This window comes from Amphibalanus amphitrite, unplaced genomic scaffold, assembly GCF_019059575.1.
Source record: "Amphibalanus amphitrite isolate SeventyFive unplaced genomic scaffold, NRLGWU_Aamphi_draft 000142F_arrow, whole genome shotgun sequence".
NCBI classification, from domain to species: domain Eukaryota; kingdom Metazoa; phylum Arthropoda; class Thecostraca; order Balanomorpha; family Balanidae; genus Amphibalanus; species Amphibalanus amphitrite.
This window is the reverse complement of record NW_024881637.1, coordinates 812,081-834,623: the sequence shown is the minus strand read 5'-3', so window position 1 is coordinate 834,623 and position 22,543 is coordinate 812,081. Positions and strand designations below refer to the sequence as shown.

General features: G+C 55.3%; 1 protein-coding gene across 1 annotated transcript in view; it reads left to right on the top strand.

Annotated features, from left to right (window-relative positions):
* LOC122382565 (zinc finger protein 287-like) overlaps positions 1-22,543 on the top strand; it is a 42,130-nt gene that overhangs the window by 1,533 nt on the left and 18,054 nt on the right. The window contains exons 2-5 of the mRNA XM_043368069.1: positions 8,494-8,632; positions 11,909-12,064; positions 15,800-16,087; positions 16,319-16,488. Coding sequence (XP_043224004.1) covers positions 8,494-8,632; positions 11,909-12,064; positions 15,800-16,087; positions 16,319-16,488 — 753 coding nt within the window. The remainder of the gene's footprint in view (positions 1-8,493; positions 8,633-11,908; positions 12,065-15,799; positions 16,088-16,318; positions 16,489-22,543) is intronic.

The following is a 22,543-nucleotide window of genomic DNA, read 5'->3' as shown; positions in this document are numbered from 1 at the left end:
AAGTTGGGACACTCCAATATTGCAATACTCATTTGTCTCTCTTGTTGTCTCAATTTGTGTCCAGGTCCGATAGTAAGTTTGCCAATATTTTCTTCGATGACGCTCTTCTCCAGCTATTCTATGGTGTTATCATAATAGATAATAGTTGCGGAAACGGGGGCGCGAGGCCGAATGTCCAGCATGGACAAGCGAACACTGTTGCATGGGTTGCTGTGAGTAATCGACCAAATAAAGAGATGACATAAATCGACACCTTTTTTTTAAAACCCCACATCTGTTCTCCGGTGAATTTCCGGGAAGCACGAAAGATCTCTTTTTAGAAGTGTCCAATCGTCCGATCCTGATCAAATTTGTGTGTTCGTAAGCTTGCTCTGGCATTGCTTGATCCGCCAAGACACACAAACTTGAGAAAAATCGAGTGACTGTACCTTTTTTGAAGGTTTCTAAACAGCTTGTCTGAACTTCACGGGAGAACAAATGTGGGGTTTAAAAAAAGGTGTCGATTAATGTGGTAGGTACATAAGTGCTTCTGCAACTTTGAATAAATATGAAATGTATCAAAATATTACACTTCTTCTTCCAGCAGCCGTATTCATAATCACGGGTTAAGGGTAGGGGTAGGAGTAACGGGTAACGGGTTATTTTTGTGGCCGTATTCACAATCGAAGTTTACGCCTGATGGTCGCCCGGCGCCACGCAAACTGTGGCGACTGCACCTGGCCTGCGTGGTGCAGTTTGCGTGGCGTCGGGCGACCATCAGGGGTAAACTTCGATTGTGAATACGATCACAAAAATAATCCGTTACCCGCTACTCCTACCCCTACCCTTAGCCCGTGATTGTGAATACGGCCACAGGAGTGAAAGGTCAAAATTAAAGCGACAACTGGATATAGAAATGTAAAATCAATCAGGTGCTCTCCAAAGATGATACCTAAGCTTGTTCTGCGCTGCTGCAGCGAAGATAAAATTGAAAATGCGACAATATAGAAGCTTTAGCCTTTGTGAGGAGATCTAAAAATGATGACACAAGTCATAGATTTTCAATATGTCTCTTCATATACCCCTACCCTTTGGGGTATCTGTCACTCCCGCAGCTTCCAAAATAAGCAAAAGTTTTGTCACAGTCCTTGCAAAGAAAGAAACCTCAACAACATCAGCTTTAAAAGCATTAATTCATGCAGCAAAAATAAGCGAAATCCAGAGTTTTTGAATATGGGACTTTTGGGGGAGTACGAGTACCCATTTTATGCCCCAATCAGCGTCGAAAACCATCTTTCTGCTTCCGCTTCCATGTAAATTCGCAAATGATCGACATCACAGCTGAACATATGCACGCATCTCGGTATGTCACATAACATATCGATACAATTACACTAAGGGATGGTAAACACAAGCTCATTGCAAGCTCCTTGTTGGCTGTGTAACTGGAAGCTTTGGGCAAAATTACAGAAAAGAAGACCATACATCTATTCATATTTTATGTGCCTAAGGTTACTTTATCCAGGACCATATCATATTCAGATGTTTTGTATCTATCTACGAGATAACGATAACATAATTTGTGAGGTTTACTCCTCCATCATTCGGTGCAGGCGTCAGGTTCATTGACACTCACCATGGAAGACAAAATATTGTTCTGGCTTGAATTAGCGAAGACTAGAAAAAGAACAAAAAGGGGACTTATTTCACCCATTGACTCTTCAATGCACATGGGCAACGACATCAGGAATCATTTCTTCAGAGTCTCATATAAAGTATTGTCTTCAGACATTTCTCCGACAGCTGACAAGGAAATACTACTATATAGTTTTTAGTTTGCTGTGCATCTGTCGGCCACTCACTTCTATTCTAAAGCAAAAAATCCAGCAACTGAAAGGAGCTCAGTGAGCACTGACAAAGTGACAATGACCAGCTACTCTGTCTCAGTCTCTCAGTAGCCTTACCATAACCATCGCACGTGTAGCTTGTGCTCGGGTAGCAGCGGGATGAATACTTTACTTCCAACTGGTTAGTTACTCTCTGTTTCTCAGAAGCCTTACCACACCTAAGGAACAAGGAACCAGCTCGCGCTCGTGCTCGTCTAACCGTGGGGGCGGGCGTTGGGCGTCTCCGATCGAACCAGCGACGATCGGACGGGCGTCCTCGGGAAAACCGGAGATGGCCGGTCGATTAACGCTCTCCTCTGGCGCGGTGATTAACCGGGTGTGTGACTGATTCCGCGCTGGGCTGCCCCATACTGCTCAGTGTGGGTAGCTGGGCGAAACCCCGCCACGGAACTGCGAACGTTACTCAGTGCTGAGACTGAGAAAAACACGGGAAAGACTCCAAAGAGAGACGCCAAAGTGGACAATTGAAGAGCGTTATCTCTGGTACAGAGCTCACGCAGTGGCTTGGTGAGACTCAGCTCGTCAGTCACATTCGATATGGCGTGATTTCCAATGACAGAGCCGACAACCGGTGGGGTGCCCTTCGCGTGTCACCGCGGCCCTCGCCTCTGGACAGAGCACAGGGCCGACCCCGGCCGGGGGCGGAGGGAGGGATACCCACGCACCGCACCGTCTCACACGGGGGAGGCCCGGGCCGCGCGGCGGACAGAATAGCGTGCGAGGCCAGGGCGGGGCTGCCAGCGCGGCTGTGGGTGACGACAGTCACACCCACCGTGGAGATGGACGGCCGAAAATAAATAGGGCTTTGTTGACGGCGCTCCGGGTGTCAGATTGAGTTATTATACGATGGGAAGTTCGTGAGTTTAGTCAGGTGGCCATGCGAAGGCTGGCTTGGTATAGACTACAGGCGCAGTAGGTATCAAGTAAGGCGGAATATGAGCTCATCGAATAACCCGAAACGTGCAGAATCTGCTCTCAATATCAGTAAACAGTTGAAATTCTTGGCCGCGAAGGGCTGTTCAGGACGCCCACAGCCGATGCGTTGATAGTGTCGCGGTTTCACGGATGATTGGATTGTAGCACATTTGGCTATAATCCGTTGCATGCCTATCGTTCGGGCGATACCTTCCGTGCAGGTTCTGCACTGGATCTGTACCCCATGCGGCTCCTCTGAGCGCTCAGATAGAGTGTTTGTCCGCCGCCACCTGTTTGATAATGGCGGATCAATGAGAGCTGATCTGGTGCTCCGGTCATCTGTCAGGCACAGACGCTCCGGTCACTGACAAACGGGGGCGACCGCCGTCATCCGACCTTCGGCAAAACAAATATTCCACTCGATCGGCTGATGACCTCTATGAGCGATAAGCCCTCAGTCCAGCGTTATTAATCGAACGCTACATATCACCAATCACAATCACAGCGGAAAGATCATTTCGATTTCAAACAAGACGCGCCGCCGACAGTCGCTGATACCGTTAGCGATTAACTAACGAACTTGGAGAGCAATTTTCTACCGACAGATACGGGCCACAAACAGCATTCAGCCGGCATTAACAACCTTCACGCGTCGGGCGCGCCTAGCACTCCAGAGGCAGTGGCCTCTTTACACCTGGTGCGGCGGTCACCACTCACGAGGCGGACGCCCACGCAGCAGGGCTGTCGCCGCCGACCGGTGACGTCACGGTGCGACCTTGCGGCCGCGCGCCGGGCCGGGGCGGCGCCCGCGCCGGCCGGTCAGCAAAACACACCGCTAATAGAGCCCGATTTCACGGCAGATGCCCGGGCCAGATGGATCGGAGCGGCCGGACGGCATCGGGCGCCGATCGCCGGCCCCGCCCTGACGCCCCGGCGCCCCGGGATGACGCCCCGGGATGACGCCCCGGGATGACGCCCCGGGATGACGCCCTAACGCCCCGGTACTGGGGCGCCCTCGAGCTGACGCCCCAAAACACTAGAGATACCGTGCTCTAAACTGACGCTCGAAGCTAGCATCTTGGAGGGATAACGCCTCACCAAGTGACTTTACGCCATGGTTCCACTAAAATGTCATCTCAGTGTCTTCACTGCGACTTCTCGGTTTGTCTTGTTCCTTCCGGTCACTCCGCGGCTCCACCTTCAGGCACCCGTTTCCACTGCATCGTCCTGTTCCGTCCACCAGCTCCAACCCCACCACCCACCTGCCATCACTAGGGCAACTCGTGCGGAACCCCAAATTGCCACGCATCAAACGCCTCTCCGTCGCGATTTGATCGGATCGCGCCCGCAGGTGGACATTGAGCCGGGCTGCCGGCGCACGCGCGATCCCCACCGCGGCCACACACGGCGCCAGGACGGCCGACCGGGGCGGCACGCCGCGGTGCCACCATTGATCTCCCAGCGCATGATCTAATTGGCTCTAATTCTCCCGGGCCGCCGGTGCATTATCGAGCCCGGCCGCGGCGCTCGGCTTTATCGGACCATCCGTTAGCAGTGGGCGGGGAAGTAAACAAACGGAATGAAGCTGTTAATGGCGTGCCGTCAGTGCCACACCTTCACTAATGGCCATTACCGTAAACAATAGCTTATCTCAAACACATTCAAGTGCGTTTACAAACACCTGGGGCTCAATGTTGATATAATACAAATTGTGTAACTCACTTGCTATGCACGATGGAAGTTTCAACACCGCGCACCGATCAGCGTTTCTTAACGCATAAAATCAGTTGCACATCAAATATGATATCACAAATGTCAATGTTAAAACATACAGTGCCATTCCATATTTCAGCGCCACTTTCATGTCTTTTATTTATGACGGCGGGAGCAACAGGTAGAACAGCGAGCAATGAACATAAACCATACTATCTTCCTTTGTATATCATCACAGGCCGATCTTTTCTTCGCTACAGCGAGATGCTTTGAGCGTGTTCCCTCGGCCGCTCGGCATTTCCATCTTCCCCACAAGAAACTATCTCATTTTCCGGGCGCACAAAAGGCACGCTTCCATGTTGTACGCGTCCCGCCCCCATTCCAGGTTCCCACGGTAGCGCAGACCGGCACTCTTTGAACTCCTCACTTGATTCATTCCCCCGAAGCGGGCTAGCCCTTTAAGCGCCGGTGCTATCCAATTACCATGGTCAGTTGAGAGGAGCGTGCGGCCGAGCCGGGGGTCAGGTCGTGGCAGACTGGCTGCCCTTAGCGGGGCTGGGATAATCTCCACAGAGCTCACAGGTCACCAGGAGGATTGGTCGCCATCCTCTGGTCCCAGCGTCGGCAGCCCGAGAGGCACTGCGGCACAGCCTATCCCTCCCGGCGTCGCCACCGCTGCGAGCCGCCCGAGACGCGAGATGGTAGCCGGTTTTTACGATAATCGACACTGGGAATCTATTATGGCGCGCTGTTACAATAAAGGGCCGGCGTCGGCAGCGGCCGGCGCTGTCGGCTTTTTCAGGCCCGGCATTGAGCGGGGGCGCGGCGGCAGCGGCCGACTTCAGACGCGCCGCACCCGATACCATCTGTGCATTATTACGGCCGGCACCGGGACAGTATGGGGCCGAAACGGCCGCGTCACTCGATTAAATCACAGACGGCCGCCGGTTGCAGTGGCGCGGCGGCCGGCGATCGGCCGCCGCCGGCCTCTCCGCTCGGTGGGTGCCATTGTGACCTGCCGGTGGGAAGGTGGCTCCACTGAGGAGCCGTCAAAGGGTGGCGGTGCGGCTGCATTCACGGCACCGGTTATTGTACCGAGATGATTTCATTGGAGTGGTGTGGGAATCGTGTGAGTACCTGGTTGCAAGCTAGCAGCTATAGTGGGGTGTTCATGAATTGAAACAGCCCAATGATCAGATCCCTTGACTAGGCAGCCGCCATTGACAGCTCCAAGCGTGACACACGGTCTCCTTTTCCCACCCCCGCTCAGTCGTGATATTATCGCCCGGTCAAGATTCCTATCCACCATGGACTCACCTTTTCTGAATAAAAGAGGCTATATAATCTACCACGCCACTCCAAGACAACAGCCTATGTCTCACAGCTTCTCACCGTGCCCTCTCAGGCTCTCACATCCAATCATGACCGACGCGTCCCACCACGTCCCAAAGTTTCTCGGTCTCGCATCCAAAGTCCAGTCCTACCCTCAGCCCTACCCCATATCGCCGTCCAGTGGGTATATGCCTGCACAGTGTAGGTATATGGCGGTCAGTGGCTATATGGCACCACTCCCGCTAACCGTCTCCGTCCCATTCACTGTGTAACCGGAGTCGGCCGGCCGGCTATCGGCCCTTCATCGGTCAGCTAATGGCCCTCACTGCCCACCGCTCAGGTCGGCTTACAGAGGTGCTGGTCCGAGCCATCCGTCGCGGAGCTTAGCAGGGCGGTGAGTCTGATCGGCCGCTTTAGGGTGTGATGTATGAGACTGAGCAGTTCAGATACCGCGGTCTATGCCTGGTATGTGAACACGAACATGTTCAGTTGCTGCGCTCTCATGCAACACTAGATCAGTAAGGTCCTACAGTGACCATTGTGCAGAATACCTCAGATCAGCTGAGGTGCCGTGGACTAAAGAACATTTCTGAATCAACTAGATATTTCAATCTGTAATATGTTGCTACTCACACAACCATTCACAATCGCTATGCAGGTTATCAGTCTGTTCGACATCTACATATGCAGTTTGTATCACGCTAAATTAGCATACGTTCGGCCTCCCACCGGCCCAACTGTGCTGTGTTTGCTTTATACACCCACCCCTCTGCTAACATAGCCTGTCAGCTGTGCGATCTGCGGGGACATTATTCAGTCCTAAATCCACTCAGTGTTCCAGTTGGTTTTCCGGGTTCCCAGCGGGCAGCTGAGTTAGGACGACACCCATCACGCGGCGGGTGTCCCCTCTATTAGCGGTGAGGAGGTGAGGGTACCGGTTACGGCACCGCACTGGCTCAATGGGCTCAGGGCTCACTGGCTCAATGGGCTCAGTGGCTCAGTGGCTGTGGCTCAATGGGTTCAGTGGCTCAGTGGCTGTGGCTCAATGGGGTCAGGGTTCAGTAGGGCTCATGGTGATTGGAAACAAGGAGACTCGTAGTGGACCTGGCGATAAGTTTGGCTTGCTTTTCGTAGCCGTCAAACGCGACAGTTTGACTGTCGTAGGGCGACTGCTCCCTGGAAGCCGATCAGTCGCTATCAATGTTTGTATCGACGCGATATTGCGCTGTTCATTCCTGGACTGGACCGAATCGCAACGCTACCTTTCCACTCAGAGCTAGGCTGCGCCACGCCCACGTCCTCTCCTGTCGGACCTAAACCGGCTCACGGCACTACCTCTCCAGTCAAGAGTCTGAACCTGGCCGCGTGGCGATACTGCGCTGCCTCTGACCAGCGCCAGTCGCTGTGTCTCGGCGCCACCTCTGACCAGCGCACCACCGACCGCCGTTGTGTCTCAGCCGCTACCTCTGACCAGGGCAGGGCCGGCCGGCCGGCCGGCCGCCGTGGCACTGCTTGGTATGCCCGACCTGGAGCCGACAGCAATTATCATCGCGCGGCCGTGCGCTAATTGGATGCTATCTGAGCGGTCCGGCCCGGCTCGTGCACGGTACTCGGTCGGGACGCGCCGGGCAGCCGACGGGACGGCGCCGCCCGGCTGCTGCCGCCGGAGGAACTGGCGTCAAAGACAGGAAGCTGGGGTCGGAAACGAAACCACAGTCGAGGCGACATAAGCGCATGCAGCAATCAGAAGGTGTCAATGATCGGTACATAAACTACGCGATAGTCGATACTAATCAGACAGGCGGTTTTTCTTTGACCACCAGTGCCTGAGCAGTGACAACCCTGGCCGGCCCCTGGTCTTTATGGTCCGATACGGTCCACTGTGGTCCGACACGGTCCCATTGTGGTCCGGCGTGGTCCCACCCTCCCCCACCAGCGCGCGCAGCTGTCAGCCCCTCACCTCCGCACTCCGATAGCGAGTTACGAGCGCCGTCCGACTTATGTGGCAGGTATGTCACCGAATAACGGACGCGGCCGCAGCGCCGACCGTAACACCGCTGGTGTTCGACATATATAACAGCGCCGCCGCGATAGTGTTGACATTGATAGCCGAAACGTGCCCGGACGCGGCCGTACATAACGCCCCGGGAGCAGAGCCGATACTGATGTCGCCGGCATGCGGCCGACCGGCGATCAACCACTGACGGCTACTTCAAGGCTGCCGACGACCCGTTACTCGCGGCGAGTTGGCAGAGATCACCTTGATCAACATGTTGGGGCGGCCATCCGGAGTGCGCGGCCGCGCCCCGCCCGTTGACAGCGCGCACAGCCAGGTGGTTGCCGCGCTGGGCTGGGCTGGGCGCAGCTGATTCGGATGTGATGTCTGGGGACTGGTGTGGCTCGTGGTTTGTTGATGTGTGATGTAAGCTGGTTTGTGATTATGTGTGATTACTGGTGATCTTATAGGCGCGGATTGCGGAGGATGTTTGGTAAACCACAGCGTGACCAGTCACAAACGTTGGCATGATGTGTCACCCACATCCAAACAATCTCGTCATACCCCAGTCCATCTCAATCACTCCGAGTGAAGCTATGTCCAATACCTGTCGATCAGTCTTGTGACGCCTTCTGAATCGTTCTGTTTCAGATTCGCCACCGGTTCGGCTGCTATGACGAGATCGCCGAGGTGCAGGGCCGCCGCGTGCGCCACTGCAACTGGGTGCGCTTCATCCGACACACGAGCGTGTGCACGCCCGACGTCAACCTGGTCGGGTCCAGGTTCAGAGGTGAGGACGACAGGGGGTGTGGAGTGAAATTATGCATGTCTTCCTAATCTTGTTTCGTTTTTGTAAACTAGCTCCTATGGCAAGGAAGGAAGTGGGTGGGCTAGCACGGAGATCCTAGCAGAAATGCGCTGTGGCTCAAAGGCTTCAGGGAAATTGAAACGGTTAAAAATATGCAGAAGGGTAGCAGTTAGAAACTAAACACAAGTGAGAGGTGTACTCACTTCTGAATGAAAAACAGAAGAAGACACTATTTAGCATAATGAAAACGGAAACTGCTGTTGCCGAACACTTACAAACAGGAATAAGGAAAATACGATCGCGTTGTGCTGCTACTCAAGATGATATGTTTGATAATGAGAATGATGGGAGCCATAAATTAAACGCGTGCTCACTGTTCAACCACGACGTGGCTGACTGTTCATCACAATTGTGCGCTCCAGTTATCTACCATCTCAATATATCATTCGTCTCGGCGTTCTTCCAACTGTAACAAGTGGAGCATTATTCCTCTAACCAGCTCTTCCAGCCCTGACAGCGCCTTTGACAGCCAATAGCGGCTGCTCGGACAATGCCGACTCGCTGTCGGGCGCGGACAGCCGGGTCTGTCGGGTGCAGTCTTGTCTTCTCGCTGTCACACCGGCCGTTTACGCTGCACCGGTCTCTCTCCGGCCGCCGCGGTTCCGCGTACCGGCCGCTCCGAGGTGCGCAGCAAAAAGGCGCACCGCTCCCGGCCGGCCGTCGGGCGCGGTCCCAGCGTCTTGCCGTCGTATCGGACAGCCTTTGTCGCCGCCGGCCGATCCGACGATAATATTGTCTGGACGCGCCGCTTTTGTTCGCCGCGAGCAGAGTGACCGCGACCGGTAGCCGACTGAGAACTGTACAGAGCTGCAGCCGCGCAACCGATCGCCAATCAAACCATTGAGTCTCGACGGCTGTCAGCGAGCTCCGAGCCTCTGCAAAAATAGCGGCCACAATGGCGGCGATAGGTATCGGAAGCAGAGCCACGCTCGGTGCTCGCGCACAGCTCGAGCAACTCTGGGCACGTGCGCCGAATTGGGCGATCAGTGCACACGCGAATTGATGACGCACTGGGCACGCGTCATCGGTGATTTTTCCTGGTGGAGTCATCGCAGGTGGCGGAAGGCCGCGATAGGCTATCAGGGGTCATCAGGGGTCATCAGGGGTCATCAGGGGTCATCGATGACCAACAGGAGTTCCCAGTGGGAGTCAGTGTTCACCTAAGGTAACATCGGTTCACAGCTGTTACCATTGGCCACCAGTGATCACCAGCACGACTGCCAGCCCTCTAAAAGTCCAGCAGCTTTGTGCAAAGGTCGCGAGTAGAGATTGCAATCCCGGAACGTGTTGCCAATCCTGGGATCCCGAAAGTTTTTATTTCGGGATCCCGGGATCCCGGGATCCCGGTCTAGTGACTAAAGGTCGTAAGAATAATTTCCTACTGTCATATTTTGCGTCTTTTAGCTTACCACAAACAAAGAGGCAACCAAAAGCCATCCTTAGACCATGTCATTTGCATTAAAAACGATTGAATTTGCGAAGGAAACGTTTCGATTTGATTAGCATTTATTCCCAATTGGCCTTTATAAAACTGTGCGTCGACCAGTGCGTTTAGTACCTCATCTCGTCATTATAAGACGGCCGTTCCAGCACATCCACGCCTCACTCACTCTTCGTCTACGCTACTCGTATTTAGGGCGACAGTTTTATGCCATTGCTGGCAGGTCTGTCTATTTTAAAACTCGCGACCAGTGAACGCCAAATTTGGCAGCTCTCTCTTTCACAATGTTTTCAAGACGTCGCTTGGTCACTTCACCTCCTTCCGGTTCTACTTCATCACTAATGTCTCTCAGACTTTGCTCCAAAGTCGCTTTGAGGGCAGAGTCACACTGACTGGGAGAGCTCCACTCTACCGTCTTCAACGTTTAAATCAGTGAGCTCTGCCGTCACCTGCGTAACATATGTGACATCTTTCTGCGACACGAGCTCAAAGACTGTCTTGATGACCTCTTTTGTTCCGGCCGCGCACGGACAAGTCAGAGTCGCTGAACGATTCGTGATCCTGATAAAGATGTTGCAGCACTGATGCTGCAATTTTTTGTTGGCGCTCGGGACCCTTTTTCGTACACATTTGAGCGGCTTAACCGCTGTGGGTGATACCCGGGAGCTACCAACACGGTCGATTGTGGACGGCCGATACGGGGTGCCAGCTACATTGTTTCTCTGCTTTATGTCACGCAGCACCATGAACTGTGTAAACAAGACTCGTGCAGCGGCTACATTATTTTTATGGTGAAAAACTGATTTTTTCGGGATCCCGGGATTGGCGGAATTTCGGGATCGGGATCGGGATTAAAATCCCGCCGGGATCCCGGGTTCCCGATCCCGGGATTGCAATCTCTAGTCGCGAGTGTTGCCCGTCTCGCCAATCATCAGCGGCAAACTGCCCCGCCACCACACCGGTCAGGACCTCACACGCCGGCCGGCTCGGTACCGTCTGCCGTGACTCAGTCGGTCCGGTAATGGTTTCCGCGGCGGAGATTCCTGCGGCGGCGCTGCAGCGGGGCCGTACCGGACCGGAGGCCGACCAAGGCCGTTAGCGGTGTGCCGAGGAGTCACTGCCGCCGCCGCCTCTCTGTGATCGATGGGTGCACGAGAACGTACCGAGAACGGCCGCCGCCGCGGCCCGGTTCGGAGTAGACTGGAGTTATGATGGCTGTGTGGGACGGTTGGTGGTTTGAGAGCAAGCGTTGCTCATTAACACATTCTCAGAAACGACGCCGCTAGGGGAGGGAATCACTCAGTTTAGTAGATAACATGAGCATTGAACAATGGGCGTTCGGGTTATCTATGACTTATAAAAAAAACCGTTCCCAGTGTGCACCCCGCGTCCGGCCCCTCTAGCAGCGGTCACATGGGGAGCTCATTAGTCATATCACCCCGCCCTCTCCCGCTCCGATCACCGATATGACTTTGATCATTTTTAATGACACGGCTAGTCATTGATCCATAGCTAACACGTGCATACATCATGCATGCATAGATAAAGCATATATCTCACCCCGGTTGATGGCCGTTTCAATGAGCCGCACGTTTGTGATTGCCGCGGCGGGCGCCGGCGGAACCGAACGACCGCTGGGCCGCCCGCCCCGGTCCCGGGGGTGCCTCTCGCTGCCTCTGACCGGGGTCCCTCGCGCTGCCTCTGACCGCCCGCGGGGGTCCCTTGCGCTGCCTCTGACGCTCCCCGCCGCCCCGCAGGAGAGCCCATTTACGAGGTGATTCGACCGATCGCCGCGCACTCGGAGATCGTGGTGTTCTACCTTCCGGAGCCGCCACAAGAGGAGTTTGTCCTGCCAGCCGTCGCCTACCTGAGACACTCACTCTACAAGAAGACCATGTATGCCATCCTGGAAGGTAAGTTACTGGGGCAATGGATGGCTGTTTTCGGGGATGTGGATCTTTCAATATGGTCTTATGTCTGAAGTGGCCGGAATCTCACTAACTTTTAAATCGTAACTTTAACCTTTTCTTCCTTTTCCTCTCCACTTGTCTGACACACACAAGCACAACTGTCCCTTCAGTTTCCTAACGCAGTGTTTCCGAATATATAGCTCCAGCTCTGCTCAGAGTCCCTATGTCCCGCGCCCCTTCCAGCGTTTGATCGGTCGGCCGGTCACTCGAACCGTTCTCTCGTTCGTTCAGCCCGGGTACCACCGTCCGCTGAACAGCCTGAGGAGCGGGCGGTACCGTCGCCGGTCGCTCTGACCGATCAGTCTGACCTCTCTGACCGATCTCGGTGACTCGGTGTTGCCACCCTGCCCGGTTACCTCTAGTGAACAGCCCGAGGAACCTGAACAGCCCCTGCGGAGCGGGCGGTACCGTCACTCTGCCCTCCGTGCACCGACCGATCCCGCTGAGTGCCGGCCGCCGCCAGAGCTCGGACAATGGAGCCAATTTGTACCGTTTTGGGCGTGACCCCACGGCGGGTGATGGATGGTCGCTACCAGAGCAGAGCTCATGTTCCAGCGCAGGGCGTCATAAAACACACACACTGGCCGAGTGGGCGGGCCGCCGCGCCATCATCGACTGTGTGATCGGGAGCGGTAGGTGATTTGTTAGACCGAGAAGTTGATGGCTAAGAGATGATACACCAGTCATTCATTGTAATGGAGGAAATATACCGGCGCGAGGCTGATTAATTGCCATCGATATGGACTGTGCAAAGCGTTCGGCGGCGCTCCGATTTTACTTGGGCGAGTTGGGTGGAGAGGACTCGCAATGTTATGCTCGCCTCCTCCTCACTCTTGAGTGGAGAGGACCATAATAACGCGACAAAACATTATGTAAGCTGCATCTGTTTGGCTCATCCAGACACTGAGACTGTTCGACCGTTAGACCCAATTACATATGAGTAATAACACAAGCGCCCACGCAGCACCAGCCGAGTCTCGCCATCATAACTCAGCGGCGAAAACTGCGACCGAGCTCGGCCATCGCATCGTATCCTCCTCTCCATACCGTCCGGCGGTCTCTCTACTGACAGGCAGGCTGCAATGCGAGCTGACGCCGGCCGCTCCTCCGGGCGATACACCCGGGCTCTATGGTACGGCACGGGTCGTAAACTCGAGTGCGCGGTATGCTGGGTGCACTGAGCGGACTGACCAAAGCAATGACCCGAACAGTGATCTGAGTGCGGCAAATCAGAGCACTGTCATTCAGAACACTCTCGAGTACTGGAGGGTAGTTCTAAGAGAAAGAAGGAATGTCGGATTAGAGTCAGCAGAATATGAGTCGCATGGATTTCAATGGAAAATAATAAAATTGGCGAGTCACCGATAGGATCATTTAAGGATGGTTCAGGCCGGCCTCAGATGAGACCCAGACGCCGCGGTTTGCCGTCTACGGATCAAATCCAGCAGTCGAGCAGCGAGAGCTCACCGAGAGTTCGCCGAGAGCACCAACCGTCAGTGAGCGAGCAGCAGCGAGTCCGCGCCGCTTACGCCGCGATTTATCGGTGACGCGAGTTTAATGCGGCGCGATCGGTGACGATAGCGGCGCGGTCCCCGGCGCGCGGCTATAAACCGGCGGGGAGAGAGGTGACGGGCGCTGGGCCGGTGTCCGCCTGCACCGGCGCCCGGCCCACTGCAGCCGTATCGCTGCTCCGATTAATGCGCCGCCGTGACACATGAGCCCCAGGACGAGGTGGTAACACATTCCATTTTGAAATTCATTCATTTATAATCGTGGTTTATGTTCGAGTGGGCTCATTCGTTGGTGAGTGTCGTATAATCACATCGAGAGGTGACATCAATAAGGGCGAGCATGTCACGGACTGCAGGCTGTTTGGAGCCTCGGTCTCGGTCAGTAAACATTTCAACATTATATCAATGCATTATGCATGCATCTTTTATTACACCATCCACAACTTTCAGTGGTCAGCGCCATCAAGTCCCGCTCTCAGAACCTCTTTCATTGGGTGCGCCACTCCCCACCCCTCCTACCAATATTTACATTCCCCCGGTCCCGGCACGGCCGGTGCCCCTCGCGCCGCGGTCCCTCCGTCATTTTTCTGGCCCGTGTGTGGGCGCCCGCGTGCGATACCCGCGCCGCCCGTCGCGCCGCGTCCGCCGCCCTGTCGACGGCCCAGTGTGGAGCGGTCGGCGGCCGACGCTGGCCGTCGGTTTTCTGCCGACTGCCGACGCACCCGTCCGGCACACGGCGCAAAAACACGCTCAGATTCACAGTCGGGTTCAAAGTCGGCACAGAATTAATTGACAATGAGTAAAAAGGTAGATTAATCACGGGTAAAAAGCGGCCCGGTCGGCGCGCTGGCAGTGGCGGTGGCGGCGCCGGCGGCGGCCTGCTGAGGGACCGACTGCCGCCGCCACCGGCTGCTCGCCGGTACCCTCGCACCCAGAGGTCACGGTCGGGTCACCATCGGCGGGCGTCGTCGGCGCAAATCGGCACCAACAGCCGTCCGGAATGCAGGTAACGAGCGACCGGCGCCACTCACAGCCGCCACACAGGAAGCCAGCCACGGAACCCCGAGAGTTATTAGAATTCCACGTCTGCAATACGGCCCCGCAGTGCCAAATGTCAAGGTGGGGGCAGGGGTCGGCGGGCGGACCTGGGCTCAGATGGTTTATCATCGCTTCTCCACTGATACCAGTTATATCCCGGACATCCGAGCTGCATTAGCAGTAGGAAAAGTATACGGTATCCCAACTAACCACCGTTTGTTGTGCAATATGTTTAATTGATAAAAAGGCTCGCTATTCGGCGGGTAGTGCCGTTTCGTTGCCGATGTAATGAGCCCGACCGGAGGTATGCCACGGAGGACTAATCCGCGGCCCGCTTCCCACGTGCTCCCCGGCCGATATCGGCGACCAGTGAACCTAACCGACCCCGAGCTACGACCGGAATATCCCTGTCTTTGACGTACTGACCGATTGGATGTCGTAAGGTAACAATACGCTAGGCAAATGACATTGGATTTTTGTTCATCAGTGACATACCTAAGCGCTTCTTCCTTGAGGTAGCACATCGCAATGCTATTGAATTTGGTGCCTAATCGGAAAACATGTGCTGTAGATATGATTGCACTCGAGATGACTCAGATTCTAGCTTACGTTTTTTGGTAAGGACGGATAAGACCATTATTTGCGTCAGCAAAGGACCTATTGAAGCGAACAGCAACGATAAGTTATCCACACAAGTGCGCAACTTCCGGGAAGTTGCGACAGAGTTTTCTGGCATTTAGTTCTACACAAACCTAAATGTTGGCCTAATTTCCGAAGAAAAATCGAACAGCTTGTCTCTACGTTAATCTCAGGCCACTGGTCAATACCACATCACACATCTCCCAATACATCATTTTTATTTCTCACACCTCACCAAAGTACAGGAAGGGTATTGACATGTTTAGCTTGAATCTTCCGCCGACTTTCTGCCAGCCCGCTGAAGCTGTCACATCTCTCCAAAGCTGTGCAGTTGACTCCCTGTCACTTTAACGTGCCACACCTCCCCTCCAGACAGCCCGATGGACATTGACATCCCCCTCCCCCTCCAGACAGCCCGATGGACACTGGCATCCTCCCTCCCCCTCCAGACAGCCCGTTGCACGTTGACACTCCGACCTCCCCTCCACAGACAGCCCGCTGGACCTGTCCGTCTCTCTGCTCTCCCGGCACCGGCAGCGGGCCGCCAGTCCGCGCCGACCCCCGCCGCCACCTCCCGTCATCGCCGCGCCCGAGGAGCGCAAGTCGGTCGCGTCGCCGACGTCGACGGCATCGACGCTGTCTCTATGCGAGTCGGAGCCGACGCGGCTGGTGGCGGCGCCCCGGCGGCCGCGTGAGCGCACCATGCTGCCGTGCAGCGTGTGCGGCAAGACGTTCGACCGGCCGTCGCTGCTCAAGAGGCACATGAGGACGCACACAGGTGAACCGGGCACCGCAGAGGGGCTGGGGAGAGTTAGCTATCGGACTTCGAAGAAATCCGTAAGATGACTAGATAAACGGGAGCCATGCATGGCTCCCGTTCATCTCTAGGAGAACGAATCTAGGAGAACGAATCTCTAGTAAATGCAAGCCAGCAGTCTCCGCGAGCTCAGCAATGTCCGCAGACCATGACAGTCACCACTGACGCTTATCCCCCGTCTCCGCCCAACAGGCGAGAAGCCGCACGTGTGTGACGTTTGCGGCAAGGGCTTCAGCACCAGCTCCAGCCTCAACACGCACCGGCGCATCCACAGCGGCGAGAAGCCGCACCAGTGCGGCGTCTGCGGCAAGCGCTTCACCGCCTCCAGTAACCTCTACTACCACAAGATGACCCACATCAAGGTGAGGAGACCGGCGCCGCCCGGTCAGCCGGCGCAGCCCGCGGCGGCGCGGGGTTCGCGGAACGCCGTCAGAAAATAACAGCTAACCGGCCCAGTAATGGGGCTCAACTGGCCGGCAATTTCGGCCGGTAAGCCCATCGGGCCGCGGCCCGCGTCGTAAGTGTTGATGGGCTAATGGGTTTTGGCTTCCGATTAGTTGGCGCTGCAGCAGGGAAATATGGTGCGGCGCAGAGCCTCTGGGCGCCGGTGATGCTCGAAGCGGGCGAGACGGAAGGGTTAGAGGACGCGGCCAGCAGGAAAACACAAAATATCGCACGATAGAGGTCACCTTGCTATGTGACACGAAAACAATACTGTGGAAACTGAAGGCGCTTTTAAAACTGAGTTTCCCTTGTAGAAGACCAGTCATCTTAGCAGTATGGAAGCAACGAGTTCGATGGCTGAGCTAATAAATCCGCACTTTTCCCACGTCCCCTATTTGTCCTGTCAATCCAACATTCCCAGCACAACCAACCAGCTCACTTCGCTCCTTCCAACCCACTTCGCTCCATCTGACCTCCCCACTCCTCAACCCGATCAGCCCTCCCCAATCACCCTATGACCGAGTCATGGGTGACTGATGTGCTCCCGGTACTGCACAAGCGCCACCGGCGACCCCACCGGCGCGGCGGCCCGCTCCCAGGAAGCTCCTACACCGCATTCCTGCACCCGGTGCAATATTGCACGTGCAGCGGCGGCGGCGGAGGGTTCACCGGTCGTGAGAGCCGACGACGAGGGCTGAGCCGTGGGAGGAATGGGGTGACGACTCTCAGCAGGGAGCAGGGGCTGTCAGAAGGGGTCTGAATTAACCAGTGGGGACCTCCTCAGCAACAGAAGGGATGCGGTCACTGGGGAGGTGGTTTATCGCGCATGACTGATTTTATTTTATGTCATAAATGTTTATTTATGACTGAGCTAGCCGGGAGGCACAAACTTTCTGGGAGGTGAAATGGTAAAGTCATGAGTAGCAGTTTATCAGGCTGTGTCCAAATAAGCCGCAGCTCCGTGGAGTTCGCCACCGAATTCGCCACTGAATTCGCCACCCGTCAGCCGGCCTGGAGAGCCTGTCTCCAGGCTCTCTCTCGTTTCGTCCGCCACCGCCGGCCGGTCTGTAATTACAGTCGCATGGTGCACGCGCGCACCGATTGCACGTTCGTTTCTCCGTCAGCGCGGCGCATTGTGTCGCCGGGAGACAGCGGACACGTCTCGGCCGTCTGTTGTTGGCCTGTCGGTTTTCTCCGGTGGACGCGCGGCCACGGATGGCTGGAGATAGCCGGTCGCCGGTGTGCAGCGGACCGGCCGGGCGGCACTGACCGGGGGCCGCCGTGCGTGGCGGAGCGAGGGAGCGAAGGGAGGGGCTGAGATGGCAGCGCGACTGGTCGTCACACTAGGATGGTTACGGGTAAACCGGGATGGTGGTGGAGAGATGACTGCGGCAACCGGGCTGACAGAAGGTAAACTGTTGTTGAGAAAGCAGCGAAAATTTGTCAAGCAATCAAGTCAGTCAAGAATTACAGCGAGTCAGCATGCTAGTCATCTAGTGCAATATCCAAAGCACTGCACAAAGAAGCAAACAATGTAATCGGTTTGCAAGCCTCGTAGCAAGTTTTAGGGACAGCAATCAAGGAAGTATATGACGACGCTATTCAGAATTGACCAACAGCCGCCGACTTCAAACAAGCGGACAATTCTGAACTTCGTTTCAGTCCGCTCTTTCCAGCCTGTCTGTGACCGATCCGACAGCACTTTGTTCTCGGGTATGATTGACAGTATCAGACGCGTGGCGAAATCAATCGGGTCGCGTTATCAGATATAGCGCGGTTTATTCACAGCCGGAATGTACGCGGCGATTTTTTTGCACCTTTGTTGTGGCTTTCAGCTTCTGAGAGTAGGTAGCGCTAAGAAGTAGTTTTCGAGGAAGTTCTTTCCCTTGCAGAATTCTTACAGCTCTTACCTATGATAAATGAACTGTGACAATTGTCATAACAGGTCTATGGAGCTTACACAAGTTGCAAAATATTGCTACATTTGTCGAATTTCCTGATTAGACATCGGAGAATCTTTATTTTTCAACCAAACTCAGCCGATGAAATCTTGAAATCCAGTCACCACTAACCACACAGTGACACCGAACAATATTTTTCCACTCAAAGCATGCAATTACAATGTACAATCTGTATAGTTTTCGTGTAACCATTATCGGTCACTTCCCCGTACTGTAATTCCACTAATCACTAAATATCACCTCCGATTCCCCTCACCACTCCCAATATGAACTGCCCAAACCCACGCAATACGTTAACCAGAAGCTGCACAACTGACTTGCAAATGCCACACTGGGCGGCCGGCCGGTCCCATTGCAGCGGAACCGATTGGCGACCAGATGTTACCGTTTGGATGCGGGGCTATTATCGCCTGTCTTGCTGTGGCCGAGTCTGCGCGGTGATTGGGAGCACCTGCGCCGGAACTGACGCGGCCCGATGGACGCAGTGATGCTGCAGTATGTCCACGCTCCGCTGGGTCGGGCCTGCAGAGATAGAAGGATGGCGAGCGCTGCAGACCGGCTGATCGGCCGCTGTCATGAAGTAACGGAGCGGATATACCTCGACGGATATCGTGAGCCGGTGATCTTCGAGTCCGCTGCTGCTCTGCGTCGATGCTCTGGTGATTTACGTAGCTGTGCTGGCGCTGCGATGAGGAGACGCTGCTCCCGTGCAATGCTCCGGTGTTCTGATGAACGGTATTGTGCTCCGGTGCTCTGGGGCCGGTGCTCTGAGCCACGTCTGTGCTCTGTGCTCCGCCGGTCAGCAGCGGGCGGTTCCGCGCGGCGCCGGCCGCCGCTGCAGGCCGTCCGATAGTCGCCTGCCCTCGACTGCTCGCCCTCGACCGCCGCCCTCGGCTGCTCCAGATGTGGCCAATCATTCCCGCTGCTCTCCCGGCGCGGCGGTTTGGCAGCCGCGGGCGGCGACGACAGCACCGCGGAGAGGAGGCCGCAGCCGGCAGTCGGCTGCAGCGCCCTGATGATGCCTGTCGTTCTGTTCCTCATTCTTTCCTACCTCTGTCTGTCTGTCTGTCTGTCTGACTATCCGTCGGTCCTCTGACGGCACCACCACAATGGTGGTGATGATGCCAGCCGTGCCTTTTGCTTCTCATCTCTCTGTCAGTCTGTCATCTATGCATCTGTCTATGTACTTCTCCTCACCTCTCACTCTCCCTCTCTCTCTCTCTCTCTCTCTCTCTCTCTCTCTCTCTCTCTCTCTCTCTCTCTCTCTCTCTCTCCCTCTCTCATCTACCCCCGCGGTAGCTGCAGAGTCAGAATCACTGCCTCCACCCCATCTGCACCACCACCGCTACCCACAGTAGGCCGAACGGCAGCCGGAGGCACGGCACGGCCGACCACCGCATGCCAGACCAGTCACCGCCAATAGAACCTGAAGCGGACCGCGACGGGACGGGACGGGACGGGCCCGGGGCGAGGTGGACACTGGACAGCGCCCGCAGAGCAGGGACGCTTTGTCCGCGACACAACCAATGTTGCGTGTCCGCTCTGCATGCAAGGGGAGGAGAAGAAGAGGACAAAGTGAGCGAGGAGATGAGAAGAGAGAGAGAGAGAAAGACTGAGGATGAGAGAGCGGAGATGTGAAGAAGGGGAAAGTGTAGCTGGGAGATGAGAATGTCATGGAAAAGAGAAGAGAAAGAAAAGACATCAATATAATGTGACTGAAACGTTGCATCACAGTATCATCATCCAACGCCATCTTTTTTTACAATCAGTCTCATTCCCCATGTTTCCTTCAAGGATTTCAGTTCGAATATCTGAGAGATACGAAAAGAAGAGCGAAGACGGGGGAGAGAATAATAGAAAGAGAGGGAAAGAGAGGGAGAGAGAGAGAGGGGACGAGAGAGAGAGAGAGAGAGAGAGAGAGAGAGAGAGAGAGAGAGAGAGAGAGAGAGAACGAGCGATCAGAACAAAAGAAGAAAAGGAGGGTGAGTGAGCACGTGCTATCGAGGAGGAAGACAAAGCGATGAAAACAAGACCCTTGGCCGGAATTCAGTATTACGGTGATAGCACGGTGCTTATGGGACGCCACCCTGTTGTCTCCGGGCTGCGAGAGACACGCCGAGAAATTATTGTCTGGAATTTATTATGGCCTATGGGATCGGGCCAACAGTAGCCGGAATAGGCCCATTGTTTGGCTCTATGATAAATCACGTCCATTTAGGCGTGTTGGGCCGGAGGGCAGTGGGCTGAGCACTGCCGGCGGCGGCTCGCTGAGCCGGTAATGTCAGGACGAGCGGCGGTGCCGGAGCCGGGTCACGACAGAGGGCCGGCCGCAGGGCACGGCTGATGGTTACGGGAGATGACCAGCGACCGGCTACCGGCTCTGCTCGGTGGCAGAGCTCGGCAGCACAGCTTGGCTAGGTATGAAGGGTATCCACTGCACAGTGGCAGCGCCAGATGGCGCGGGAGGTAACTTTGTCAGCGAACTCGTATACCTATCGGTGGATAAAGTTGACGTGGGCGAGGACTCCACTCGCTGATCAAACGTCGCACGCGCGTACAGTTAAAGCTCGTGTCTGAACAATGCCGAAAACGCTCGCAGTTAGTGGCGAGCGCAACAAAGGCCAGATCTACAGATGACGCGCTGCCCTGAGTGATTTCGGAAACAATAGAACCCCTTTCGGCAATTAGTCGCAGTGGAGATCTGCAGATCGCCCGGCGGACAGATCACCGCCTGCCAATATTCTGCCGCTATCGGCTGGTCGTCACCCCTTCTGTTCTGTCCGACGTTTCCATTCCAGTGCAGCAATAAAACGACAATAAAACGTTCAGCGCTGAAAACCGGGGTCGGCTATTGGGGTGGAGGCTATTGATGTGGTCCAGACCAGCGAGCACCATCTGACGCAGCCGAATAATAACCCTTGAACGGACCAGAAAACGAGCAACTTCAAAGGTCGAGATCTAAAGCGGTACTGTTCTTGTTCACGAGTGATGTGTTTAAAACTATACCAAGTACTTGATTGTTGACACTGCATTGCACATCAGATATCATTATCTGATTTATTTGAACGATACATCATCATTTGTTCATAAGGACATCGTCATTCATCATCAGTTTCCGCTCAGGATCTCGCTCCAGTCTCGCCACCCGATCGACATTTCGTAACCGTATCACACACCCAGCTGTAAGCCGCCGCTCCGGCAGCCGCTCCGTATGCGCGCCGGGCACGTATAGCGGCGCACCACAATGGCCTCTCTCGATCTTGTCACCGCGCTGCACGGCTAATCACAGGCGCGCCACTGCCGCCGCGCCGCGCCGCATCTCGGCGCAGCCTCCCGACGCAATCAAACGGTCATTGCGAGCATGACTGGCGTCCGCGCGGCCGCACTGGCCAGCCGCCATATGTCCGAGCGAAAGTGCACGAGCGACGACGGCAAACAGTGGCGTGCGCGCGGCGAAAACGGCGCGGTGGCGACGAGCAGAGACCGCTGCGGTCGGCGTCGGCACCAGCTGTGGTTTAGGTTAGTCACGGTCGACCCCGGACAAACCAGAGGACGGGTCACGGATGTCGGCACAATGCACAGGTTAGGGGCGGTTAGTGGTGCAGAACCAGCAGCCCCGGTAATTTACTGTGAAATGTCCAGCCGAAGTGGCCTATCTGACTTAACCACTACCTGTGGGATTACCTGCATCCGTCATCTCAGCCGACAATCAACAAAATTCAGACACACAAAATATCATAATTCGTCGACAAGCCGTCGACCTCTAATAAACAAACATTAGTTAAGCATTCGTTGTGGAAGAGATGTGTCTACCAGCCATCTCTTAGGGGCTCTACTTCAGCTGTCGTTGGAGAAGCTTGACCAGTGACCACTGCCATACATCCCGAGGAATTTTAGCCACCCGTTATTTAGAGGAGCGCTGGCTCATCGGAGGAGCTCAGTCAGCCTCCTCCAGAGGAGCTCAGTCAGCCTCCCTAGAGGAGCTTTGTCGGCTATCCGTCGATCGGCGGCG